This window comes from Oncorhynchus kisutch, linkage group LG20 (assembly GCF_002021735.2).
Source record: "Oncorhynchus kisutch isolate 150728-3 linkage group LG20, Okis_V2, whole genome shotgun sequence".
NCBI classification, from domain to species: Eukaryota; Metazoa; Chordata; class Actinopteri; order Salmoniformes; family Salmonidae; genus Oncorhynchus; species Oncorhynchus kisutch.
Window position 1 is genome coordinate 24,855,606 of NC_034193.2, and position 23,228 is coordinate 24,878,833.

Sequence of the window (23,228 nt, forward strand, 5' to 3'; positions counted from 1 at the left end):
ATCATCTGGCAAACGGTCCAGAGCGTCAGCTCTCAGACCAACAGGCTCCGAAACAGCTTCTACCCCCAAGACATAAGACTGCTAAATAGCCAAACTGCTAAATAGTCAATTAATGGTACCCAAACTAGCGGTACTGACTCTATCTTGCACTGACCCTACACATACTCACTAGAATAGACACATCATATACTGTACACACTCACTCACACACTACACTGAAACTCTCACACAAAAATCCCACACATTCACAAGCATTTTGCTACACCTGCAATAACGTCTGCTAAATATGTTTATGTGATGGATAAAGTTTGAATACATTTCATTTGATACACACGCATATCCACACAACACACATGCATAAACACACGTTTACAGTCATCATTTGCGGCTGCTAATCGGTTATTTTATTTTACTCTTATTATTATTATCAATCCTGATGCCTACTATAGTCCCTTTACCCTGCCTTCATGTACATATCTACCTGAAATAACTCGTACCCCTCACAGTGATTTGGTACTCCCTGTATATAGCTCCATTAATGTGTAGCCTATTTTATTTTAGTTATTACTTAAAAAAAATATATATATATATTGCTCGTGAGCAAGCTTTTCACCGCAAAGTCTGCACCAGTTGTATTCGGCGCATGTTACAAATACAATTTGATGATATCATTTGAACAACGAGACCTCCGACACAGATAGAACAATGAGCCAGATGTTTCAAAGGATATATACATCTGAAGCATGCGGTTGGCGTTTCCAAGAAGCCCAATGGCCGGCAGTGGGAGAAGATGGAGCGAGATGGATTTTGACCCGATATTCTGCTAAACATTTGATCTCAAAACAGTTTTCTCTTCCAAAAAATAAAACCTGTTACGAACAGAGTGGACTAAGTTTTGTAGACTTGACCTTTGCCAACGTTTTTTTTATTAATTTAATTGCGTTGTTTAGGAGTGCAAGGGCTTATTTAGTTATCGCACACGCGCACTTCACAGGGTAGGAGTTCCCAAACGTAAAAACGCAAATACATGCTAGAATGAGCCAATAGGATCTGGCTAGCTAGTGCTTGGCTCTGCCCAACTCCTTATCTGCTCGTTCGAAACGGCATGCTGTGGTCTATCTTGGGTTTAGTTATAACATCGTTGACTACGACGTCCCACCCACTACGGAAGTCCAGTGCGAAGCGACAGTGTAGCTAGCAAAAAGACGCTAGCTAGTGAAGATGGCGGCGGTTTCTATGCAGGGCTGTAGCCCAAACCCAGCAAGAGAACTTACCCTTTTAACACAATCTGGGGGAAACCAGGCTCTTGCAGATCGGGTAAAAGCTGAAGAAGGGACAGGTGAGTTGTATCATATCTGTGCAATTGGAGCTAGAGTGGTTACGCTAGGGTCAGATATTTGTTGTCAGATCAGTTACAACAAGCTGAGAGCAGGCTAATGCTAGCTAGGGTATTCGTGAGCTATATTAGCTACCTAGCCAGCATTGTAGTTATCATGCTAGCTAGCTACTATAATACACCATTATGTTTTTCTACCGGAAATTTGTATTTAAAAACAGTTTACTGATACTGACAACTATATTAAATACACCTGGATTAGTTACGCGGACATGAGCTACCTAGCCACTTTCTTGTACTAGATACGTTGTAGTCAATCAAGTCCAAGCCAGTTGACCTAGTAAGCAACACAACCACAGTCCGAGAGTCATGCATGTATCTGCACATCTCTTATTAATAGTTAATTATGCAGATATAGACTGTCAGGCTTGGCTATTAATCTATTAACCCCCCCCCCCCCCCTACTCTAACTTCGATGCAACATTTTTACATTGTGCTGGACCCTCTTGAGAGCGCAATGTAACAACTCCGTGAACTCTCTTGGTTGCATCAAAGCTAAGCCTACTCCATCAATTCCACTGTGTTTTTAGTTTTGTGTAGGACACAATATAAAAAAAATGATGTAGTTAACTATGTAATAAGGATGTTAAAACTAGCTTATATTGTTCTCTTGCAATGTCAGGCATTGAACACTGAAGTGCTATAGTTCCAATTGAATGTGATGCTCCGTTGTGCACCTTGCTTATTCACAGAAGCCGAGAAGCAGAGTCGCGTGAACGCTCTGCTGGAGAGACTCCATGCCAAACACAATGCCTCACGGCCTTGGCAGGAGACCAGCAAGGTGGTGCGCCAGGCCATGGTGAGAAGATGGAGAGAATGTGTGAATGGAATAATAGGAAAAGCGGAAATGATGGAATGCTAAATATATAGAGTTAGGAAAGCGTGTTAATTGGTCCGGTTGCACACTTTATAGATTCCGGAAGATACATTCATACAGGTGGAAAAAGAAACTCCGGCTCACTGGCATTCTTGCATGCTCCACAATGTGATTAATGGATCTTAAAACCAACGTTTTAGTCAATAGAACTTCATTGGGGTAAACCCAAATATACATACATTATGAGTTAGAAAATCTTTACTCTCTAATCCTTCCCCCCCCCCTTGTTTTGTCGGTCACAGGAGAAACGTGGTCAGATGAATGCGGCTGGACACCAGCTCCTGCTCACCTGTCTAGAGACCCTGCAGAAAGCACTGAAAGGTGAGACGCCAAAGAGAGACAACTGATCACAAAGACAACCTGTCCTATTCATTGAAAGTGTTCCACGGGCACTTCTGCAATTGAATGCCAATAGCAATCGCTCCTGTATCATCAGTTTCTTGACAGTTGAAAGACAATCTGCTGAGTATTTTAATTTGTCTCTCTCGGCTCCAGTGTCCTCCCTGCCGTCCATGACAGATCGCTTGGAGTCCATCGCTCGACAGAACATGTAAGCTCTTCCTTTCTTCTTTTCTCACTCACTTACTCCTTCTTTCCCTTTCCCTCCTTCCTCCCCTCACCAGGTCACCCATCCACTGATTCCTTATTCATACCATTGATAGCATAACCGTGTGTATTTTATGTGTGTATTGTTTACCAAATATAAAAGTGTGTTTATATGTGGTCTATCTGTTGTATAGTACATTTCTGACTGAACAATGGATTTCCAAACTTGGCAAGAAAGTCATTGTTTGAGGAGGACATGGTTAGCCACATTGAGTCTGATTTGCCTCCCTCTCTTTCTCTCGAACCCCACCCCTACCTTCCTCATCCTCTCCCACCAGGCTGGGGTCCCATCTGAGTCCTTCGGGGACAGAATGTTACATCACTTCAGACATGTTCTATGTGGAGGTGCAGCTGGACACGGCTGGTCAGCTGGTGGATGTGAAGGTGGCCCACCACGGAGAGAACCCTGCGGTCAGTACTATCCCTTACCTACAGCACTATTACTCTATGTCTATTCGGGCTGTCCCTGCCTAGAAAAGCTATTGGTTGACCGAGAGTTGTATGTTTCGACCAATTAATTCCTTTACTTAGATTTGTTTGTATTGGGTATATGTTGTGAAGTTGTTAGATATTACTTGTTAGATATTACTGCACCGTCAGAGCTAGAAACACAAGCATGTCGCTACACTCGCAATAACATCTGCTAAACATGTGCATGTGTCCAATAAAATTTGATTTGTCCTTTTTTTTTTTCAAAGTGTACTTTTCCATATATAGACACGTCCTGTATGTTTCAATCAAGTCAACCTTATGCACTGAGCTGGTCTGATGCTTTAAGCCAGCTATTTGATGAAATAATGAAGACACACAAATGACTAGAGGGAGTCCGACCGCAATTAATTTGATTGTGCCGCCTGGCTCAGACTTGCTGCGTAAAAAAAAAAGAGTGATTTTTCTAGCACCGTTGCCTCTCTCCTCCCTGCTGCAGTGACCACCACAGAACATCAGTGTGTATAGCATTGTCCGTATTGCTGAAGCTGCAACATAATTACAGCCATTTCTGACTGAGAAGTTCTGTTACTGAAATGGTTACTGGTTGCGCAGGAGGTAACGGGGAAGTCAGATGTGTGGAATAAATTTGAATGGTTGTGGGGGAAAACTGGAGATCAAGAAAAATAAGGTATTGAGCAAGCGCTGCGTGCATATTAGGCCTACAGTGAGGGGGGGAAAGTATTTGATCCCCTGCTGATTTTGTACGTTTGCCCACTGACAAAGAAATTATCAGTCTATAATTTTAATGGTAGGTTTATTTGAACAGTGAAAGACAGAATAACAACAACAAGAAATCCATGAAAAACACATGTCAAAAATGTTATAAATTAATTTGCATTTTAATGAGGGAAATAAGTATTTGACCCCCTCTCAATCAGAGAGATTTCTGGCTCCCAGTGGTCTTTTATACAAGTAACGAGCTGAGATTAGGAGCACACTCTTAAAGGGAGTGCTCCTAATCTCAGTTTGTTACCTGTATAAAAGACACCTGTCCGCAGAAGCAATCAATCAATCAGATTCCAAACTCTCCACCATGGCCAAGACCAAAGAGCTCTCCAAGGATGTCAGGAACAAGATTGTAGACCTACACAAGGCTGGAATGGGTTACAAGACCATCACTGTATGTGTGCCAAACAGGTGCTGTTAGATTACAATATAAGGCCTACAGCTCGATGGTGGTTATATAAGGCTGCTATAATAAGCCTACTAATGACAATAACATGACTTATTATTGTGATGATCATAATAGTAATAACAAGAATGAGATCAAGGAAAAGAGAGGGTTAATTATTATGGATATAATTTACCTGACAATTTGGACCATTGTAAATGGCACTATATACATTATAAATAATACCAGAGAGGCTAGTCTAACGTAAAACGAAATGGGAAGCCTTTATTACAGCATAGCAAGGATTTAAAAACAGCTAATTTGTGAAATTGTTCCGTCATGCTTGCGGCTCACGGAATCCGTAGGCTATCACCCAAACACTACACACTGGGGAGAACAAGTATTTGATACACTGCCGAATTTGCAGGTTTTCCTACACTTCAACTGTGAGAGACGGAATAAGTAATTAATTTGAATTTTATTGCATGGTATAAGTATTTGATCACCTACCAACCAGTAAGAATTCCGGCTCTCACAGACCTGTTAGTTTTTCTTTAAGAATCCCTCCTGTTCTCCACTCATTACCTGTATTAACTGCACCTGTTTGAACTCCTTACCTGTATAAAAGACACCTGTCCACACACTCAATCAAACAGACTCCAACCTCTCCACAATGGTCAAGACCAGAGAGCTATGTAAGGACATCAGGGATAAAATTGTAGACCTGCACAAGGCTGGGATGGGCTACAGGACAATAGGCAAGCAGCTTGGTGAGAAGGCACCTCTGTAATTGCAAACAAAGGTTTCTGTACCAAATATTAAGTTCTGCTTTTCTGATGTATCAAATACTTGTCATGCAATAAAATGCAAATTAATTACTTAAAAATCATACAATGTGATTTTCTGGATTTTTGATTTAGATTCCGTCTCTCACAGTTGAAGTGTACCTATGATAAAAAATTACAGACCTCTACATGCTTTGTAAGTAGGAAACACTGCCGATTTTGCAGGTTATAAAATACTTGTTCTCCCCACTGTATATACACACACACACACACACACACAGTGCATTCGGGAAAGTATTTGACCCCTTTTTCTACATGTTACGTTTCAGCTTTATTATAAAATGGTTTAAATATCCTCCCATCAATCTACACACAATATCCCTTAATGACAAAACGAAAACAGGTTTTTAGACATTTTTGCCAATGAATAAAAAATGGATACCTTAAATACATAAGTATTCAGACCTTTTGCTTTGAGACTCAAATGAGTTCAGCGGCATCCTGTTTCCATTGATCATCCTTGAGATGTTTCAACAACTTGATTGGAGTCCACCTGTGGTAAATTCTATTGATTGGACATGATTTGGAAAGGCGCACACACACATAAGGTCCCACATTTGATAGTGCATGTCAGAGCAAAAACCAAGCCATGAGGTCGAAAGAATTGTCCGTAGAGCTCCGAGACAAGATTGTGTCAAGGCACAGATCTGGGGAAGGGTACCAAAAAATGTCTGCACCATTTGAAGGTCTCCAAGAACACAGTGGCCTCCATCATTCTTAAATGAAAGACGTTTGGAACCACCTAGACACTTTCTGGAGCTGGCAACCTAGCCGAGCAAGCTGAGCAATCGGAGTAGAAGGGCCTTGGTCAGGAATGTGACCAAGAACCTGATGGTCACTCTGACAGAGCTCCAGAGTTCCTCTGTGGTAATAGGAGAACCTTCCAAAAGGACAACTATCTCTGCAGCACTCTACCAATTAGGCCTTTATGGTAGAGTGGCCAGATGGAAGCCAATCCTAAGTAAGAGGCACATGACAGCCCGCTTGAAGTTTGCCAAAATGCACCTAAAGACTCTGACCATGAGAAACTAAGGTTTGTTTTCAGACCCTTTACTCAGTACTTTGTTGAAGCACCTTTGGCAGCGATTACAGCCTCGAGTCTTCTTGGGTATGACGTTGCAAGCTTGGCACACCTGTATTTGGGGAGTTTCTCCAATAATTCTCGGTAGATCCTCTCAAGCTCTGTCAGGTTGGATGGGGAGCGTCGCTGCACAGCTATTTTCAGGTCTCTCCAAAGATGTTCAAGTCCGGGCGCTGGCTGGGCCACTCAAGGACATTCAGAGACTTGTCCAAATCCTGCGTTATCTTGGCTCTTTGCTTAGGGTCGTTGTCCTGTTGGAAAGTGAACCGATCTGAGGTCCTTGTTTTCCCAGGCTAAACTTGCTGGCTGGCTTAACTGTACTATTTTTCTTACTCACTGCCTTTGCCCGTCATACAATCATGTAGCTAAGAAATTTGCTGGAAAGAAACTTGAAAATGATTTATTGTTTTGTTGAATAGTCATGACTGGTTTGAGATATCTGTTGTAAACGAAGGTGGCGAAGAATATCTTTGCTACTTAATGCGGATCCAAGATCAGTTTTGAGATCCACCGGCATCATATGTACTCAGTTTTATGCTCTCAACCTTTTAATTTTTTTTATTGTATTTGTTGATTTAAAGCAGAGTTTATTAATATAATGAGTAATCCAGGAATGTCACAAGTTAATTGACACGAGAGAACTCGAGAAAATAGCATCTCTACAGAGCGAAGTGACTACAATGAATGGCCAAATTACTTCCGGACAAAAATTAGGGTCCGCCCGTGGAGCTACTCCTCACCACTCCATAGTCGCAGAATTGAATCATTAGAACATAATTCAACAATATCCAGTAATGTGTTGAACTGATAGTTTTGCTTAAGAAGTCTTACGCAGATAAGTTGCCCGTAAGAAGCTTCAGACCGCACGCAACGCATGTGTGCGACACGCTTTAGCTATAAAATAAGTGATATATGGTAAATATGTTATCCAAGTATTTATGTTTTATATTCATTCTTTTTTTAAACTTTTTTTTTTACAGAGCTGTCTGGAGCTGATTCAACACCTGAGGTGAGATTTTAGATAAAAGAAATAATAGAAACATAAATATTATGTAATTATTATATAAATAAAGCTAGAAATGTTTGCGGTTCATTTATTTTTTTCTCATTTCATTCTCATGATGAGATCTTGGTTGTAATTTTTTTCCAACCTCTCTAAAGGGATAAGAACTTTGAAGAGTTCTCCAAACATCTTAAGGGCCTAGTCAACCTGTACAAGCTTCCTGGAGACAAGTGAGTTGCTATTAGAGCACTATAAGTGGTGGTGGAATTGAATTACATCAAATGCTGTTATACTTCATTTTTTATCTTTATTGCGGTTCCCACCAGTAAGCTGAAAACAAAGATGTACCTGGCACTTCAATCCCTCGAGTTGGATCTTACCAAGATGATGCACATGTTCAGGTATGTACGCATTGCGGTTTGACTAGGTGCATCTCAAAACCTCCCTTTTTACAATGCCCCTGATATGGCCGATCGAAAGAAAATTTCTCCCTCCGTAAAAAATGTTTTTTCCCAGAAGATCTTTTTGAGTGCTTTCCCCTTTGAGAAAAATATGTTCCTGTCAGAATAAATTCTCACTATTGTGTGTGTGTGTTGCAGGTTAGCCACCAACGCTAACACGGTGGAGACCATCCTTCATGGGAGCGTGGGTCTGCTGACAGCCAGGAGCGGGGGCCATCTTGTCTCCCTCCAGTGCTACGTGTCCCCGTATGATGTGTTCGAGGAAAGGACAGGCTCGCAGCTCAACTTCACAGACACAAATGGTGAGGGGGCGAAAGAAGTTTGCCACAGTGCTGCCCAGAAAGCCAATGCAGTGCTTTCCGCTCGTTGGGGCTAATCCTAAATAGAGATGAACACATATTTTCTTGATTCAGCCATGGTTTAATAAATAAAAATGGTTGAAAAGATATACAGTTGAAGTCGGAAGTTTACATACACTGAGGTTGGAGTCATTAAAACTCGCTTTTCAACCACTCCACAAATTTCTTATTGAACAATAGTTTTGGCAAGTCGGTTAGGACATCTACTGTGTGCATGACACAAGTCATTTTTCCGACAATTGTTTTACAGACAGATTATTTCACTTGTAATTCACTGTATCACAATTACAGTGGGTCAGAAGTGTATATACACTAAGTTGACTGTGCCTTTAAACAGCTTGAAAAAATTCCTGAAAATGATGTCATGGCTTTAGAAGCTTCTGATAGGCTAATTGACATCATTTGAGTCAATTGGAGGTGTACCTGTGGATGTATTTCAAGGCCTACCTTCAAACTCAGTGCCTCTTTGCTTGACATCATGGGAAAATCAAAAGAAGTCAGCCAAGACCTCAGAAACAAAATTGGAGACCTCCACAAGTCTAGTTAATCCTTGAGAGAAATTTCCAAATGCCTGAAGGTACCACGTACATCTGTACAAACAATAGTATGCAAGTATAAACACCATGGGAACATGCAGCCGTCATACCGCTCAGGATGGAGACGCGTTCTGTCTCCTAGAGATGAATGTGCTTTGCTGCGAAAAGTGCAAATCAAACCCAGAACAACCACAAAGGACCATGTGAAGATGCTGGAGGAAACGGGTACAAAAGTATCTATATCCACAGTAAAACGAGTCCTATATCGACATAACCTGAAAGGCAGCTCAGCAAGGAAGAAGCCACTCCTCCAAAACCGCCATAAAAAAGCCAGGTTTGCTACGGTTTGCAACTGCACACGGGGAAAAAGATTGTACTTTTTGGAAAATGTCCTCTGGTCTGATGAAACAAAAATAGAACTATTTGGCCATAATGACCATTGTTTTGTTTGGAGGAAAAAGGGGGAGGCTTGCAAACCGAAGAACACCATCCCAACAGTGAAACATCATGTTGTGGGGGTGCTTTGCTGCAGGAGGGACTGGTGCACTTCACAAAATAGATGGCATCATGGAGGTAGGAAAATGATGTGGATCTATTGAAGCAACATCTCAAGACATCAGTCAGGAAGTTAAAGCTTGGTCGCAAATGGGTCTTCCAAATGGACAATGACCCCAAGCATACTTCCAAAGTTGTGGAAAAATGGCTTATTAAGGACAACAAAGTCAAGGTATTGGAGTGGCCATCACAAAGCCCTGACCTCAATCCCGTAGAAAATTTGTGGGCAGCACTGAAAATTTATTGTGGGACGCTTGTGGACGGCCACCTAACACGTTTGACCCAAGTTAAACAATTTAAAGGCAATGCTACCAAATACCAATTGAGTGTATGTAAACTTCTGACCCACTGGGAATGTGATGAAAGAAATAAAAGTTGAAATAAATCATTCTTTCTACTATTATTCTGACATTTCACATTCTTAATATAAAGTGGTGATCCTAACTGACCTAAGACAGGGAATTTTTACTAGGATTAAATGTCAGGAATTGTGAAACTGAGTTTAAATGTAAACTTCCGACTTCAACTGTAGGTTGGCATGCAATACACCTGGCAACTTATAATCATCTAATTTGTTTGGCTGGATTTGCTGACTTGGCTTAAACCGTACAAGATTTTGGAACTAGACTATATATTAAATAATCAAATGATCGTCCTTTGGCCATCTTTCTCCACTTGTGCATGTCTTAACATGGCCCTACTTTAACTCCTGTACAGTCCCTCGCTCTCTGGGTGTGAGTGTATCTGTGACGGTGGAGGGGACCTCGTCAATCTACAAGCTACCCATCGCCCCCCTCATCACGGGATCTCACCCAGTTGACAACAAGGGGTGAGACCTCTCCCAAATTTCAGACATTCAATTTAAGTTCCAGAGCAAAGATTTAGATGGTCTTAAAGATATCTTTTTGGTGAATAAAATACATCAGATACTTTTATTAATTGTTCATAATAAATGGGTAATAAGTCGTTATTTTGTTGTGGGGGAATAACTGGATAATTTTGAGATTGTGTGTTTGTCTCCTCTCTCTGTTGCAGAACCCCCTCCTTCTCGTCTGTGACCAACTCCAACTGTGTGGACCTTCCTGCCTCTTTCTTCCTCAAGATGAACCTGCCCATGCCCTTCTCCCTCTCCTTCATCCAGAGGATGGGCAATGCTACAGGTGGGTGGTCTCAGACGTGTGTATGTGTTTCGGTGTGTGTGGACTAGGGTTGGGCGGTATCCAGGTTTTCAAGCCAACATATAGTTTCTGTACCATACTCGGATTATAAGATATTACCGAATGTACGCACAAGGGGTGTTATAAAAATAAAATGAGTGCAAAACGGTTTAGGTTACAGGGATCTTGATCCAGGAGGGGATTGAATGTCTCTGTTCTAACCAAGAAGCTTGATCTTGACATCTAGCCACTTTGCAAACCAAATGCGTAGGTAGAGGCCTGAGCTGGATGTACCGTGCCTTCAGAAAGTATTCACACCCCTTGACTTGATTCCACATTTTGTTGCGTTACAGCATGAACTCAAAATGGATAATCGACACACAATACCCCATAATGACAAAGTGAAAACATGTATTTTTAAATTTACAAATAAGTATTCACACCTCTGAGTCAAGAATATAATCACCCTTTGACAGAGTCTTTCTGGGTAAGTCTGTGTGAGCTTTGTACACCTGGATTGTACAACATTTGCCCATTTTTATTATTATCAAAATTCTTCAACCTCTGTCAAGTTGGATGTTGATCATTGCTAGACAACCATTTTCAGGTCTTGCCATAGTTTTTCAAGCAGTTTTAAGTCAATACTGTAACTCTTCTACTCGGGAACATTCAGTCTTCTTGGTTAGCAACTCTAGTGTAGATTTGGCCTTGTGTTTTAGGTTATTGTCTTGCTGAAAGGTGAATTCATATCCCAGTGTCTAGTGGAAAGCAGACTGAACCAGGTTTTGATCTAGGTTTTTGCCTGTGCTTAGTTCCGTTTTATTTTTATCATGAAAAACTCCCCATGCATTAATGATTACAAGCATACCCATGTCATGATGCAGCCACCACTATGCTTAAAAATATGGAGAGTGGTACTCAGTAATGTGTTGTATTGGATTTTCCGAAAACATAACATTTTGTATTCAGGACAAAGAGTGAATTGCTTTGTCACTTTTTTGCAGTATTACTTTAGTGTCTTGGTGCAAAATGGGGCATGTTTTCAAATATATTCTTATTTTTTTATCTGTTATTTTACCAGGTAAGTTGACTGAGAACATGTTCTCATTTACAGCAACGACCTGGGGAATAGTTACAGCGGAGAGGAGGGGGATGAATGAGCCAATTGTAAACTGGGGGTTATTAGGTGACCGTGATGGTTTGAGGGCCAGATTGGGAATTTAGCCAGGACACCGGGGTTAACACCCCTACTCTTATGATAAGTGCCATGGGATCTTTAATGACCTTAGAGAGTCAGGGCACCTGTTTAACGTCCCATCCGAAAGACGGCACCCTGCACAGGGCAGTGCCCTGGGGCATTGGGATATTTTTTTTAGACCAGAGGAAAGAGTGCCTCCTACTGGCCCTCCAACACCACTTCCAGCAGCATCTGGTCTACCAGCCAGGGACTGACCAGGACCAACCCTACTTAGCTTCAGAAGCAAGCAAGCCAGCAGTGGTATGCAGGGTGGTATGTGTGGTATGTGTGTTCTGTACAGGCTTCTTTCTTTTCACTCTGTCAATTAGGTTAGTATTGTGGACTAACTAGAATGTTGTTGATCCACCCTTAGTTTTCTCCTATCGCAGCCATTCAACTCTGCAACTGTTTTAAAGTCACCATTGGCCTCCCTCCTACCAGGGATTCCTGTGTTTGAGACACCCCCCACCCTGTCGCCCCTCTACGAGCTCATTGTCCAGAATCAACTCCAGGAGGAGGGGGGGAACCCCCTGACCACCCCCACACACGCCATGCGCTTCTACGCTGTGAGTAGCCTCCTCTCACTCCCCTCTTAGACCGGCTTCGTGTGTGTGTGTGTGGGTGTGGAAGAAATATGATGAGAGCTCCCCTCAGATAGGCTAGGTGAAATATGAACTGTTGCTTACATCTATCCGCTCTTCTCAGATCGACTACAGAAGTGCAATGAAGGGAGATATTTGGTTCATTTTCATTTCAATCGTCAGATGACGTCAAGCGCTCCCCCACGTTAGCACGAGAGTGCACGCAACTGCTTCTTGAGGGCTGCGGTGTGTGGTGCTGCTTTTCTTGTCGTCCCGATCCTCAGTGTGACCTGTGAATGTCAAGTGATTGGCCGGGAAGTCTCAGATTTGACTCGGTCCAGTGAAAAGAAGAGCCTGTATGAACGGGTTGTGAGCTACACATACCTCTTCTAACATCTCAAACAAGACAAGTGAAACACAGCCGTACAGTTTATTTAAAGTGGGGTAAAAAATGGACTATCTTTTTAATTTGGCTCAACCATAAAGAGCTTACCAGTATATTGGAATTTGGTAGTTTTAAACACTGAATTAATTCTGTCTCTGGGGGAAAAAAACAAGGCTCTCCCATAGAGTTAACGGGCTCGTCTTTTGTATTTGTCCTGTTATGGCGTCTGTGAGAGCATGGGCAGTGCCATAGAGCCCCACAGTGGAGGTGTCATGATACACAAGCATTTCGCTACGCCCGCAATAACATCTGCTAAATAGGTGTGTGTGACCAATACATTTAAGTTTGATTTGATACCCATAAAACCTAGCAGTCAAACGGGTAAATGGTTCCAATTGTTTTTTCTAACAGGGGATTTTAGAAACACTTAAAATAAGGGCTCTGTCACCTTGTCTGAGAGAGGGTAAGGGTAAGCCTACACGGAACACAGCCCTTAATGGAAGTGTTTCTAAAAATCCCCTATAGGAAAAATGAATGGTGGAAAAACGTTTGGAACCATTTCCCTGTTTGACCACTAAGCTTTATGGGTATTATGACTCATACTGTGGTACTCTGTTGAGGCCATCTCCGTTTAGAAGTAGTACATTTTCTTCTTCTTTTGGGTTCTAGCTAATATTGGTGACTTTCCGCCACCTGCAATGCTAGAGATCTGAACCATATCTTGTCATTCATTCATTTAAAATAGTGGGAGCCCTCAGAGGTAGCGTCCATGCAAAAAAAAATGGTTACATCCGTGATGAGTCCTAACTATCTCTATGGGCTCTCCATCTTACCTTTTCCTTTCTCCTCTCCCTCTGCTCAGTCGTTGCCTGACCAGCAGCACTGCTACTTCCTGAATGGCGACGCCCCGGTGCAGGACGGGCACTCGCTGCAGGGGACGCTGGTGTCCAAGATCCCCTTCCGCCACCCAGCCCAGGTGCCCGCCCTACTGGATGTTATCAGGCACCAGGCAGCCGCCAACACACTGATTGGCAGCTGCGTCAAGCGCACCTTCATCAAGGATGGTGCGTAGTAGTGGTGGTGGTGGTGGTAGTGGTTGTAGTTGTTGACCAACTGAAACAGGGAGGGGCCTGCTCTTGTCCAATAAGAACGGCTAACTAATGAACACAACTGGTCCTGGAGAACTGCAGTGTTACAGGGCTGTTCCATCTCAACCCGAAATACAAAATCATTTTCATATTGTTACTCTAGTCAGCATAATACAGTACATGCCAACGCATTGTTTGAGCTGTCCGTACTGACGCTGATCAAAACAAATGGAAGCGTTCAACCCACAAAAACAGAAATTGTAATTGACATGAGATGGAATCTTGCGCTATTCAGTGATGTAATATCCTGTTGTGTAATCCCCCTCCAGACACTCCAGGACTGCTACAGTTTGAGGTGTGTCCTCTGACCGACTCCAGCTTCAGCGTCTCCTTCCAGCACCCTGTTAACGAGTCCCTAGTCTGTGGTGAGGACATACACTGACATTACCATCGAATTAAATGGAACATAATTGAATGTATCCCTATGGACATTACTGCTGTTTCAGTCCGCCAGTCCTCTAACCGGCCCTGTGACTTTCACAACAGAATTGACATTAGATCAACTCTGGCCCTGTTGGTCTGACATTTTCACTCACTCTTGACTACTTCTTTGCTAGCTCCAGCTCTTTTACCTTGATGTTGAACCTAAAACATGGATACAATTTGCACTGTCCTTGTCAAATAAACTCTCTCGAACTTCTCCTTCTCCTCTCACTCTCCGTCTCTCTCCTCTCCACCATCTCCTTCTCTCTCCCTCTTGCAGTGGTTATGGAGGTGATTGACTCCAGGCAGGTGTCCTGTAAGCTGTACAAAGGCCTATCCGATGCCTTGATCTGCACTGACGATTTTATCACCAAAGTGGTCCAGAGGTGAGCGGCCATTTTCTCTGTTTTAAGTGTCCTTCACGCAATCTGTTTTATGTTGTAGTAGATGCTTCTCAGCCTTTCTTGTTGTTACCCCACTGCAAAGAAACCAACCCGAATGGTTTCATTCAATATGCTTTATTCAACAAAATACAACAATTTTGAAGCCATGTGACCTTCAGTAGAAAATAATTGGTGTTAAATTAAGTAAAATAAAGATAAATGACAATTAAAAAAAAATATATAAAAATATATATTTTATGTCCGCCCCATCACCATTCGGATCCCTTTCCTCAGGTGCATGTCCATCCCTGTCACCATGCGGGCCATCCGGCGGAAAGCGGAGACCATCCAGGCAGACACGCCAGCCCTCTCCCTGATTGCCGAGACGGTGGAGATCATGGTGAAAAAGAACTTACCCCCTGCTGGAAGCCCCGGGTACGGCATGGGCACAGGGGTTGACCCCACCAACCCCATGGGGCTCCCGGGTGTCGGTGGAGGCAACACTCCCACCGGGAACAGTGGGGGAGGTAACTTTGCCAGCCCAATCACATCTCTGTTCGGGATAAGTCGCAGCCAAAGCCAGGGGGGAGAGTGTACACCCCAGGGTGGGGCAGCTGGACAGCAACAGCAGGGGGGTCAATCAGGAGACGACTTCAGCAAAGTGACCCAGAATCCCATTCTGACCAGCTTGCTGCAGATCACGGGCGCTGTGGGCACTAGCCCCACTCCCCAGAACAGCTCTTCCGGATCGCAACCCCACCAGACTCCGCCTCCCACCTCCTCCCCTGCCACCAACACCAAGAACCACCCCATGTTAATGAACCTGCTGAAAGACAACCCCGCCCAGGACTTTGCTGCCCTCTATGGCTCGAGTCCCCTAGAGAGGCAGAACTCTTCCTCTGGGTCGCCACGCACTGATGGCATGGGTGGCACCTGCCCCGGAGGTGGCACCAAGGGCAAGAAGAAGCGTCCCAGAGGGATGGAGAAGGGTGGGGTGCCTGGGGCAGGAGGAGGGGGGATGGGAGGGATGAACAAGCAGCAGTCGGGGTCCATGCAGCCTCACCACCACCAGCACCAGCCCACCGAGGACGACTTCCACCGCGAGCTCTTCTCCATGGACGTGGACGCCTCCCAGAATCCCATCTTCGACGTCAACCTGCCCGGCGATGGCTTGGACACGCCCCACAGCATCACCCCAGCGCCCAGTCAGTGCGGGACCCCGCCTTCCGGGGCCGGAGTGTCCTACCACTCGCAGTCGCACGTCCAGTCCCAGCAACAGCAGCAACCACCTCCGGGATCATCCTTGCCTCGCATGGTACGCCTATCGAGCTCCGACAGCATCGGCGCGGACATAAACGAGATCTTGTCGGACTTACCTGAGCAGACCGGTAAAGGCGGCAGCGGTTCGCACGGGCAGCACCACCTGGGCAGCGGGGAGGATGGGGGCCCCCTGGGCACCCCGCACCGCGACTCGTCCAGCTCGGGACAGGGCAGCGCAGTGTTCGAGGCGGACATCTTCAACACCAACAGCAATGAGAACCCCTTCACGAACGCCGCCGACCTGATCGCCGAGGCGACCGCCACCACCCCTACTAGCGACTCCTCGTCCACAAACTTCTTCCCCGACACGGTGGACTTCAACCCCGAGCTGCTGACCTCCAGCCACGGCTTCCCCCAGGCCTACTTCGACGACAGCTCACCCAGCGCCGATGGAGACCTGGACCTGGTCAAAGGCTTCGGTGGGAGCAGCCAGCAGAACACGCCATCCGGCACCCCCCAGAATCCCACCCCGCACGGCCAGAGCACCCCCGACCCCTCCCTCAAGGACCCCTTCGACATTTCTGGCATAGTGTTCGGGGGCAACAGCGGAGGGGGCAAGCCACTGCTGGGTCAGGCCCTGGATCTAGGGGACTCGCACCCGTCCCACATGGGGGGAGGCCAGAGCCCTCTCATGATGGCCATGGGAGGGGGGAGCAGTGACTTCAAGAGTGGCGAGGCCAAAGCCAAACAGCAGCAGCAGGGACTTATGAGGGCGAAGGATGACAATGGGGGCGGGAGTGGGCGCAGCTCAGGGATGGGGATGACTGGCAGCAGCTCCACTGAGGGGAAGCAGGTGAAGCGAAGCCGCACCCCTTCCAGCGAGGGCAAGTCCAAAGACAAGCCCCCCAAACGCAAAAAGCTCGATCCCGACGGGAAGTCCCCATCTCACAGCACAGGGGGGCGACCCTACACCCCACCCAGCGGAGGCTCGGGATCTGGAGGCAGCATTGGCGGAGGATCCAAGTCTCCCGGTAGCTCCGGGCGGTCGCAAACCCCACCAGGAGGTGCCACACCACCTATCCCTAAGATCACCATTCAGATTCCCAAAGGAACACTGTCTGGTGGGAAAACCTCGTCCCATGGCGGGTACACCTCAAGCAGTTCGGCGGGTGGTGGCACGGGCGGTGCAGGCAGCACTAGCGGAAGCAAGAGCCATCATTCTCACTCCTCGTCTTCCTCAGGCAAGATCAAGAGTAAGGAGGGCACCCTGGGCCAAGGCATCAGCTCCAAGCCTGGGAGCGTGGGAGGGGGTGTTGGAGGTGGACCCCCCCAGATGAAGAGCTCTTCACAGGGAATGGGTGTGGGGAAGCCAGGCTCTTCTCCCATCACCAAACATGGACTCTCCGGGTCGGGAAGCAGTGGTGGCGGGGTTGGAAGTGGGAACAAGATGAAGCCGCAGGGGGGCAAGCCTCCCGGGTCCCTCATGAACCCCAACATCAAGCCCAACATTTCCCCCTCGCACTCTCGCCCCAGTGGCTCTGACAAGCTCTCTTCCACCATGAAGATGCAGCAGTCACAAGTCCCAGGAACTCCGCCGTCCTCCAAGGCCAAGTCCCCCATGGGCTCAGGGGGCGGCGGCTTGGTAGGGTCCAAGTCGTCCTCCGGTGGGGGGATGGGCTCCCAGAAGCAGCTGGGCGGTGGTGGTTCCTCTTCCGGCTCCTCGTCTTCCACCTCGTCCTCCAGCTCCTCTTCCTCTGGCTCCATGCCCTTTTCCGGAGGCTCCCAGTCTCAGTATGGCTCTGGTGGTGGCGGAGGGGGTGGTTGTGGTGGCGGACAAGGGAACAACGCGAACAACCCCAACGCCAAAGGAAAGTCCCCCAGCCGCAACAAGAAGCCCTCGCTGACTGCAGTCATAGACAAGCTGAAGAGCGTCGGCGGGGGAGGGGGTCCTGAAGACGAGGGAGATCCGCCTGTTGGTGGCAGTGGTGGGACTGGTGTAGGCGGACCAGGGGGCGGGCCACCAAACCTCGGCCCCTCCTCCAAGCACGGAATGTCCTCTCAAGGCGGGGAGTACCCGATCAAACGAGAAAAGTCTGAGAAAGAGGGCAAGTCCAAAGTGTCGGTGTCAGTGGGTGCCAGCGGGGACAAGAAGCTCATAGATCCCAAAACTGGAGGCGTAAGCAGCACGGGCGTGGCCAAGATCATTATCAGCAAGCCGGACGGCGGCTCACCCAGCATCAAGGCCAAGGTGACCCTGCAGAAGCCCGGAGAGGGCTCGGGGGAATCCATGCGCCCCCAGCTTTCCGGTCTCAAAGCCTCACCCCTGTTCAGCGGCTCCACGCCCAAGCACGACCGCTCTTCCCCCAGCCACAGCCGCTCGCCGGGCTACACACCGCTCAACCACGACAGCGAGAGCGAGTCAGGCAGCAGCTCTGTGGCAGAGAAGTCCCACCAGAACAGCCCTAGCTCGGACGACGACCAGTCCATGAGGCCCGTGCCCCCGCAGGACTACATGAGCTCCATGCCGCTCAGCTCAGGGGAGAAGCACAAGAAGCACAAGAAGGAGAAGAAGAAGCAGAAGGAGAGGGAACGCGAGAGGGACAAAGATAGAGAGAGGGAGAAGAAGAAGTCGTCGTCTATGTCAACTGGGAACGTTTCGCACGGCCCCATGAAGGCTGACAGCTGGTCGCGGTCACCCATTTTGGCCTCGGATACGTCTCTCTCTATGATGGTCTCGGACCGTCCCTCCCGCCCCAGTCCTGTCTACATGCGGAATGAGGACGATGACCTCATGGACTCGGCCCTCACTGGCAACCTATAACCCTTTCAATAGACACATATTTGATTTGGATTTTAAAGGCCAGCCTGTAACTTTCATTTCCAATCAAAAGTCACGCCACTGGGGGTTTAAAGAGAGAGACCAATAATGTGAAGGTTGCTGGTTCAAATCCCGGGCCAGGCAATGAAAAGTGGGAGATTAGCATACAGATTGCTGTACAGATTCCAGGTGTACCATCTTCTGCCGTTGTGCCCTTGTGCAAGCAAGGCCCTTTACCCATAAATAGCACAAGTATTGCTAGTGGCAGCACTTTTGACATGAAATGAGAACTTACAGAATGTGCCTTTTCATAATCTTGACTGCAACTCTTCCCTTGGTGTCCATGCCATATTTGCAAAGACTGGCAGCACTAGCAGTAGGCCATTTATCAAGCAGATCTTTGAAACGCGGTCTGAAGCTCTACCAGTGTACCTGTTTTCTTTTTTTAATGTGTCTTTTTTTAACGTATCAGTATATGTCCAAGAATGACAAATACAGCAGGATTCAACTTTGAAATCCAAGTGTGTTCTACAGCCATATTGTTACCTAGACATGGAGATGCCAATTTCTACTGTGATGTGGGTGGAGGGTGAGGCATTTTGGAATTAAAGGGATAGTTCACCCATCACCTAATTTTGGTGAACTATCCCTTTAAGGAAGTCCACACGTACCCAACGACACATGGTATCTGTTTCAGTCTGCACGGCTGAGTCTGTATGGTTTATTTGAGCTACGATGTTGGTTGTATTTTAAGTTAGAATATCTTTTAGATTCATGATTTACTCTAGCGGCACCAAACATAGAAGATTGCAGCTCTGTTTTTGATTTGGGGGGGGGGGGGGTTAAAAAGAGTTAAGACTGTAGCATTGCACCATGTTTAAAAAGAAAAAATAACATGTAAAAAAATATATATATTTTAAATATTTTGTTTTTACAAAGTATCATTCGGCAAGGGTTGTAACATCTTATTGTGTGTTTAAATGCCTTAAATGTGGATTCAGAATATTGTGAATTTTAGATTTTGATACCTCTTTTAACATGTAATGGGCAGGTGAGTGTTGAGATGTAGAACTTTTTTTGCAGAGAAGTTTGGCAAGCTTAAAATAAATATTTAAATGCTGAATGATTTCTCTCCTCTGTGTACACCTTTTCATATTTGTTGAGAGTTAACTATTGGTCGACTAGCTCCAGGCTTGATATTTTATAGAATTGAGTTATCGATCCATAATCTTGTTTAATCATAAAAAACACCTCTATTCGATTACTGAACAGTCAAAGTGCAGTTACTAGTAAGTAATATATAAGAACAAAGTGTTAATACAATGTAAGTAGTGCCATTACAGCGTTACTACACAGGTAACAACATATTCTAGATACTTTCTTTTGAAATTATAATTGAAATTACAATTGAACAGCTTCCCAAATCCCAGACTAGCTTTTAGGATTTCTAGTGCGCCCGAGGGGCACTGCAGTTGCATCCATCTCCTGCAGAGGTCAGCATCGAGTCGTGCTGCAAATCCCCATAACCATATAATAACCATGAAACAAACATTTCCCTGCAGGATGGAATTCCTGTGGTTATGATTAGAGGGTAAAAATAAATTCCATGACTTGATTCACTATTCTATTAGAAAAAATACAAGGAGTGGAAAAATATTGGGGACCAAGGCAATAATACACATTCTAATGAGTGAACCAGAACGTGTTTAGTGATTAATATGCAAATAAATGGGATTGGTTGACCTTGTACTGAACACTACATACAACTTATACTGAACAAAAATATAAAAGCAACATGTAAAGTGTGTTGGTCCCATGTTTCTTGAGCTGAAATAAAACATCCCAGGAATTTTCCTTAAGCACAAAATGCTTATTTCTCTCTTATTTTGTGCACAAATTTGTTTACAACCCTGTTAGTGAGCATTTCTCCTTTGACAAGATAATCCATCCACCCGACAGGTGTGGCATACCAAGATTCTGATTAAACAGCATGATCATTATAAAGGTGCACCTTGTGCTGTGGACAATAAATGGCCACTCTAAAATGTGCAGTTTGGTCACACAACACAATGCCACAGATGTATCAAGTTTAGAGGGAGCATGGAATTGGCATGCAGAGAACTGAATGTTAATTTCTCTACCATGAGATGGGTGTACGTCCAACCGGCCTCACAACAGCAGACCACGTGCAACCACGCCAGGCCTGGTCCTCGACATCCGGCTTCTACACCTGCGCGATCGTCTGAGACCAACCAGCCGGACAGCTAATGAAACTGGGTTTGCACAAGAGAATAATTTCTGCACAAACTGTCAGAAATCGTCTCAGGGAAGCTCATCTGCGTGCTCGTTGTCCTCACCAGAGTCTTGACTGCAGTTCAGTGTTGTAACCGACTAAAGTGGGCAAATGCTCACCTTGGATGACCAATGACACGCTGGAGAAATGTGCTCTTCACGGTTTCAACTGTACTGGGCAGATGGCAGACAGCCAGTATGGTGTCATGTGGGCAAGCGGTTTGCTGATGTCAACGTTGTGAACAGGGTGCCCCATGGTGGTGTTGGGATTATGGTATGTGCAGGCTTGACAAACACAATTGCATTTTATCATTGGCAATATGAATGCACAGAGATACCGTGCACAGAGATCCTGAGGCCCATTGTAAATGCAATCAGCCGCATGTTTCAGCGTGATATGCACGGCACCATGTCGCAAGAATCTGTACACAATTCCTGGAAGCTGAAAATGTCAGTTCTTCCATGGCCTGCATAATCACCAGACATGTCACAAATTGAGCATGTTTGGGATGCTCTGGATGCGTACGACAGCGTGTTCCAGTTCCCGCCAATGTCCAGCAACTTCACACAGCCATTGAAGAGGTGTGGAACAACATTCCACAGGCCACAATCAACAGCCTGATCAACTTTATGCTCGCTGCATGATGCAAATGGTGGTCACACCAGATACTGAATGGTTTTCTGGGATTTTTTTTTTTAAAGGTATCTGTGGTTAACAGTATTCCCAGTCGTGAAATCCATGTATTTATTTCAATTGACTGATTTCCTTATATGAACTGTAACACAGTAACTTCTTTGAAATTGTAGTGCACTCTACCACAATATCTCATGAATTCTGTTAAAATATTTGTATAATGTATCTTTCCTCTCACTTCTTTGAAGTTATCACTGATCTGATTGGAAATGATGTTGTGTCTTTGATTTTGCTTATCCAATCATGTTTGATCTAGTGATGACCTCAATGAAGGGAGGAAGAGAAGAGGAAGTGAAAGTACTGGAATGGGGCTCTGGCCCTGCATTCTGCCATTTAGATTGTAATGAAAATGTTTGTGGACAGGGGATCTGATCCTAGATCAGCACTCATGTTCTGAGATGCATGTTTGAATGTGGGCCCTGGCCTCTAACCTTCCCAATAGAGTCAGCTGAATTTTTGACCTTTTACCCTACCCCAAATATTTGTTTGTAGTAGGGTGAAAATGTTCACCTAAAATGACATACCCAAACCTAACTGCCTGTAGCTCAGGACCTGAAGCAATGGTATGCATATTCTTGATACCATTTGAAAGGAAACACTTTGAAGTTTGTGGAAATGTAAAATTAATGTAGGAGAATATAACACATTAGATCTGGTAAAAGATAATACAAAGAAAAAAACGTGCGTTTTTTTTGTAGCATCATCTTTGAATTGCAAAAGAAAGGCCATAATGTATTATTCCAGCCCAGGCGCAATTTAGATGTTGGCTCCTAGATGGCAGCATTGTATGTACAAAGTTTTAGACTGATCCAATGAACCATTGCACTGCTGTTCAAAATGTTGTATCAAGACTGTCCAAATGTGCCTAATTGGTTTATTAATAACTTTTCAAGTTCATAACTGTGCACTCTCCTCAAACAATAGCATGGTATTATTTCACTGTAATAGCTACTGTAAATTGGACAGTGCAGTTAGATTAACAAGAATATAAGCTTTCTGCCAATATCAGATATGTCTATGTCTTGGGAAATGTTCTTGTTACTTACAACCTCATGCTAATCGCATTTGCCTACGTTAGCTCAACCGTCCTCTGGGGGACCCACTAATCCTGTAGAGGACATGAAGTTCAGTCAATCTGGAAAATTTCAAGAACTTTGAAAGTTTCTTCAAGTGCAGTTGCAAAAACCATCAAGCGCTATGATGAAACTGGCTCTCATGAGGACTGCCACATGAAAGGAAGACCCAGAGTTACCTCTGCTGCAGAGGATAAGTTCATTAGAGTTAACTGCACCACAGATTGCAGCCCAAATAAATTCTTCACAGAGTTCAAATAACAGACACATCTCAACATCAACTGTTCACAGGAGACTGTGTGAATCACACCTTTATGGTCAAATTGCTGTAAAGAAACCACTACTGAAGGACACCAATAATAATAAGAGATTTGCTTGGGCCAAGAAACACAAGCAATGGACATTAGACCAGTGGAAATCTGTCCTTTGGTCTGATGAGTCCAAATTTGAGATTT

General features: G+C 45.1%; 1 protein-coding gene across 1 annotated transcript; it reads left to right on the forward strand.

Moving 5' to 3' along the window:
• The first annotated feature begins 1,131 nt into the window (after window positions 1-1,131).
• Window positions 1,132-19,837, forward strand: med1 (mediator complex subunit 1). Its single transcript, XM_020453768.2, has 16 exons — window positions 1,132-1,339; window positions 2,089-2,195; window positions 2,516-2,594; window positions 2,769-2,823; window positions 3,158-3,290; window positions 7,389-7,417; window positions 7,570-7,641; window positions 7,738-7,812; window positions 8,011-8,174; window positions 10,040-10,151; window positions 10,358-10,482; window positions 12,158-12,282; window positions 13,545-13,746; window positions 14,100-14,195; window positions 14,534-14,639; window positions 14,931-19,837. Exons 1-16 carry the CDS (start codon window positions 1,222-1,224, stop codon window positions 18,715-18,717), a joined length of 5,385 nt encoding a protein of 1,794 aa, XP_020309357.1. The 5' UTR covers window positions 1,132-1,221; the 3' UTR covers window positions 18,718-19,837.
• Window positions 19,838-23,228: the final 3,391 nt, after the last annotated feature.

What these genes read in the sequence shown, in the direction of transcription:
- med1 (XM_020453768.2), top strand. Translation starts at nt 1,222, where the DNA reads ATGGCGGCGGTTTCTATGCAGGGCTGTAGCCCAAACCCAGCAAGAGAA. An exon ending in ACCACGGAGAGAACCCTGCG is followed by an intron (nt 3,291 to 7,388) that starts GTCAGTACTATC and finishes TTTTTTTTACAG; the next exon opens with AGCTGTCTGGAGCTGATTCA. An exon ending in AAGATGATGCACATGTTCAG is followed by an intron (nt 7,813 to 8,010) that starts GTATGTACGCAT and finishes TGTGTGTTGCAG; the next exon opens with GTTAGCCACCAACGCTAACA.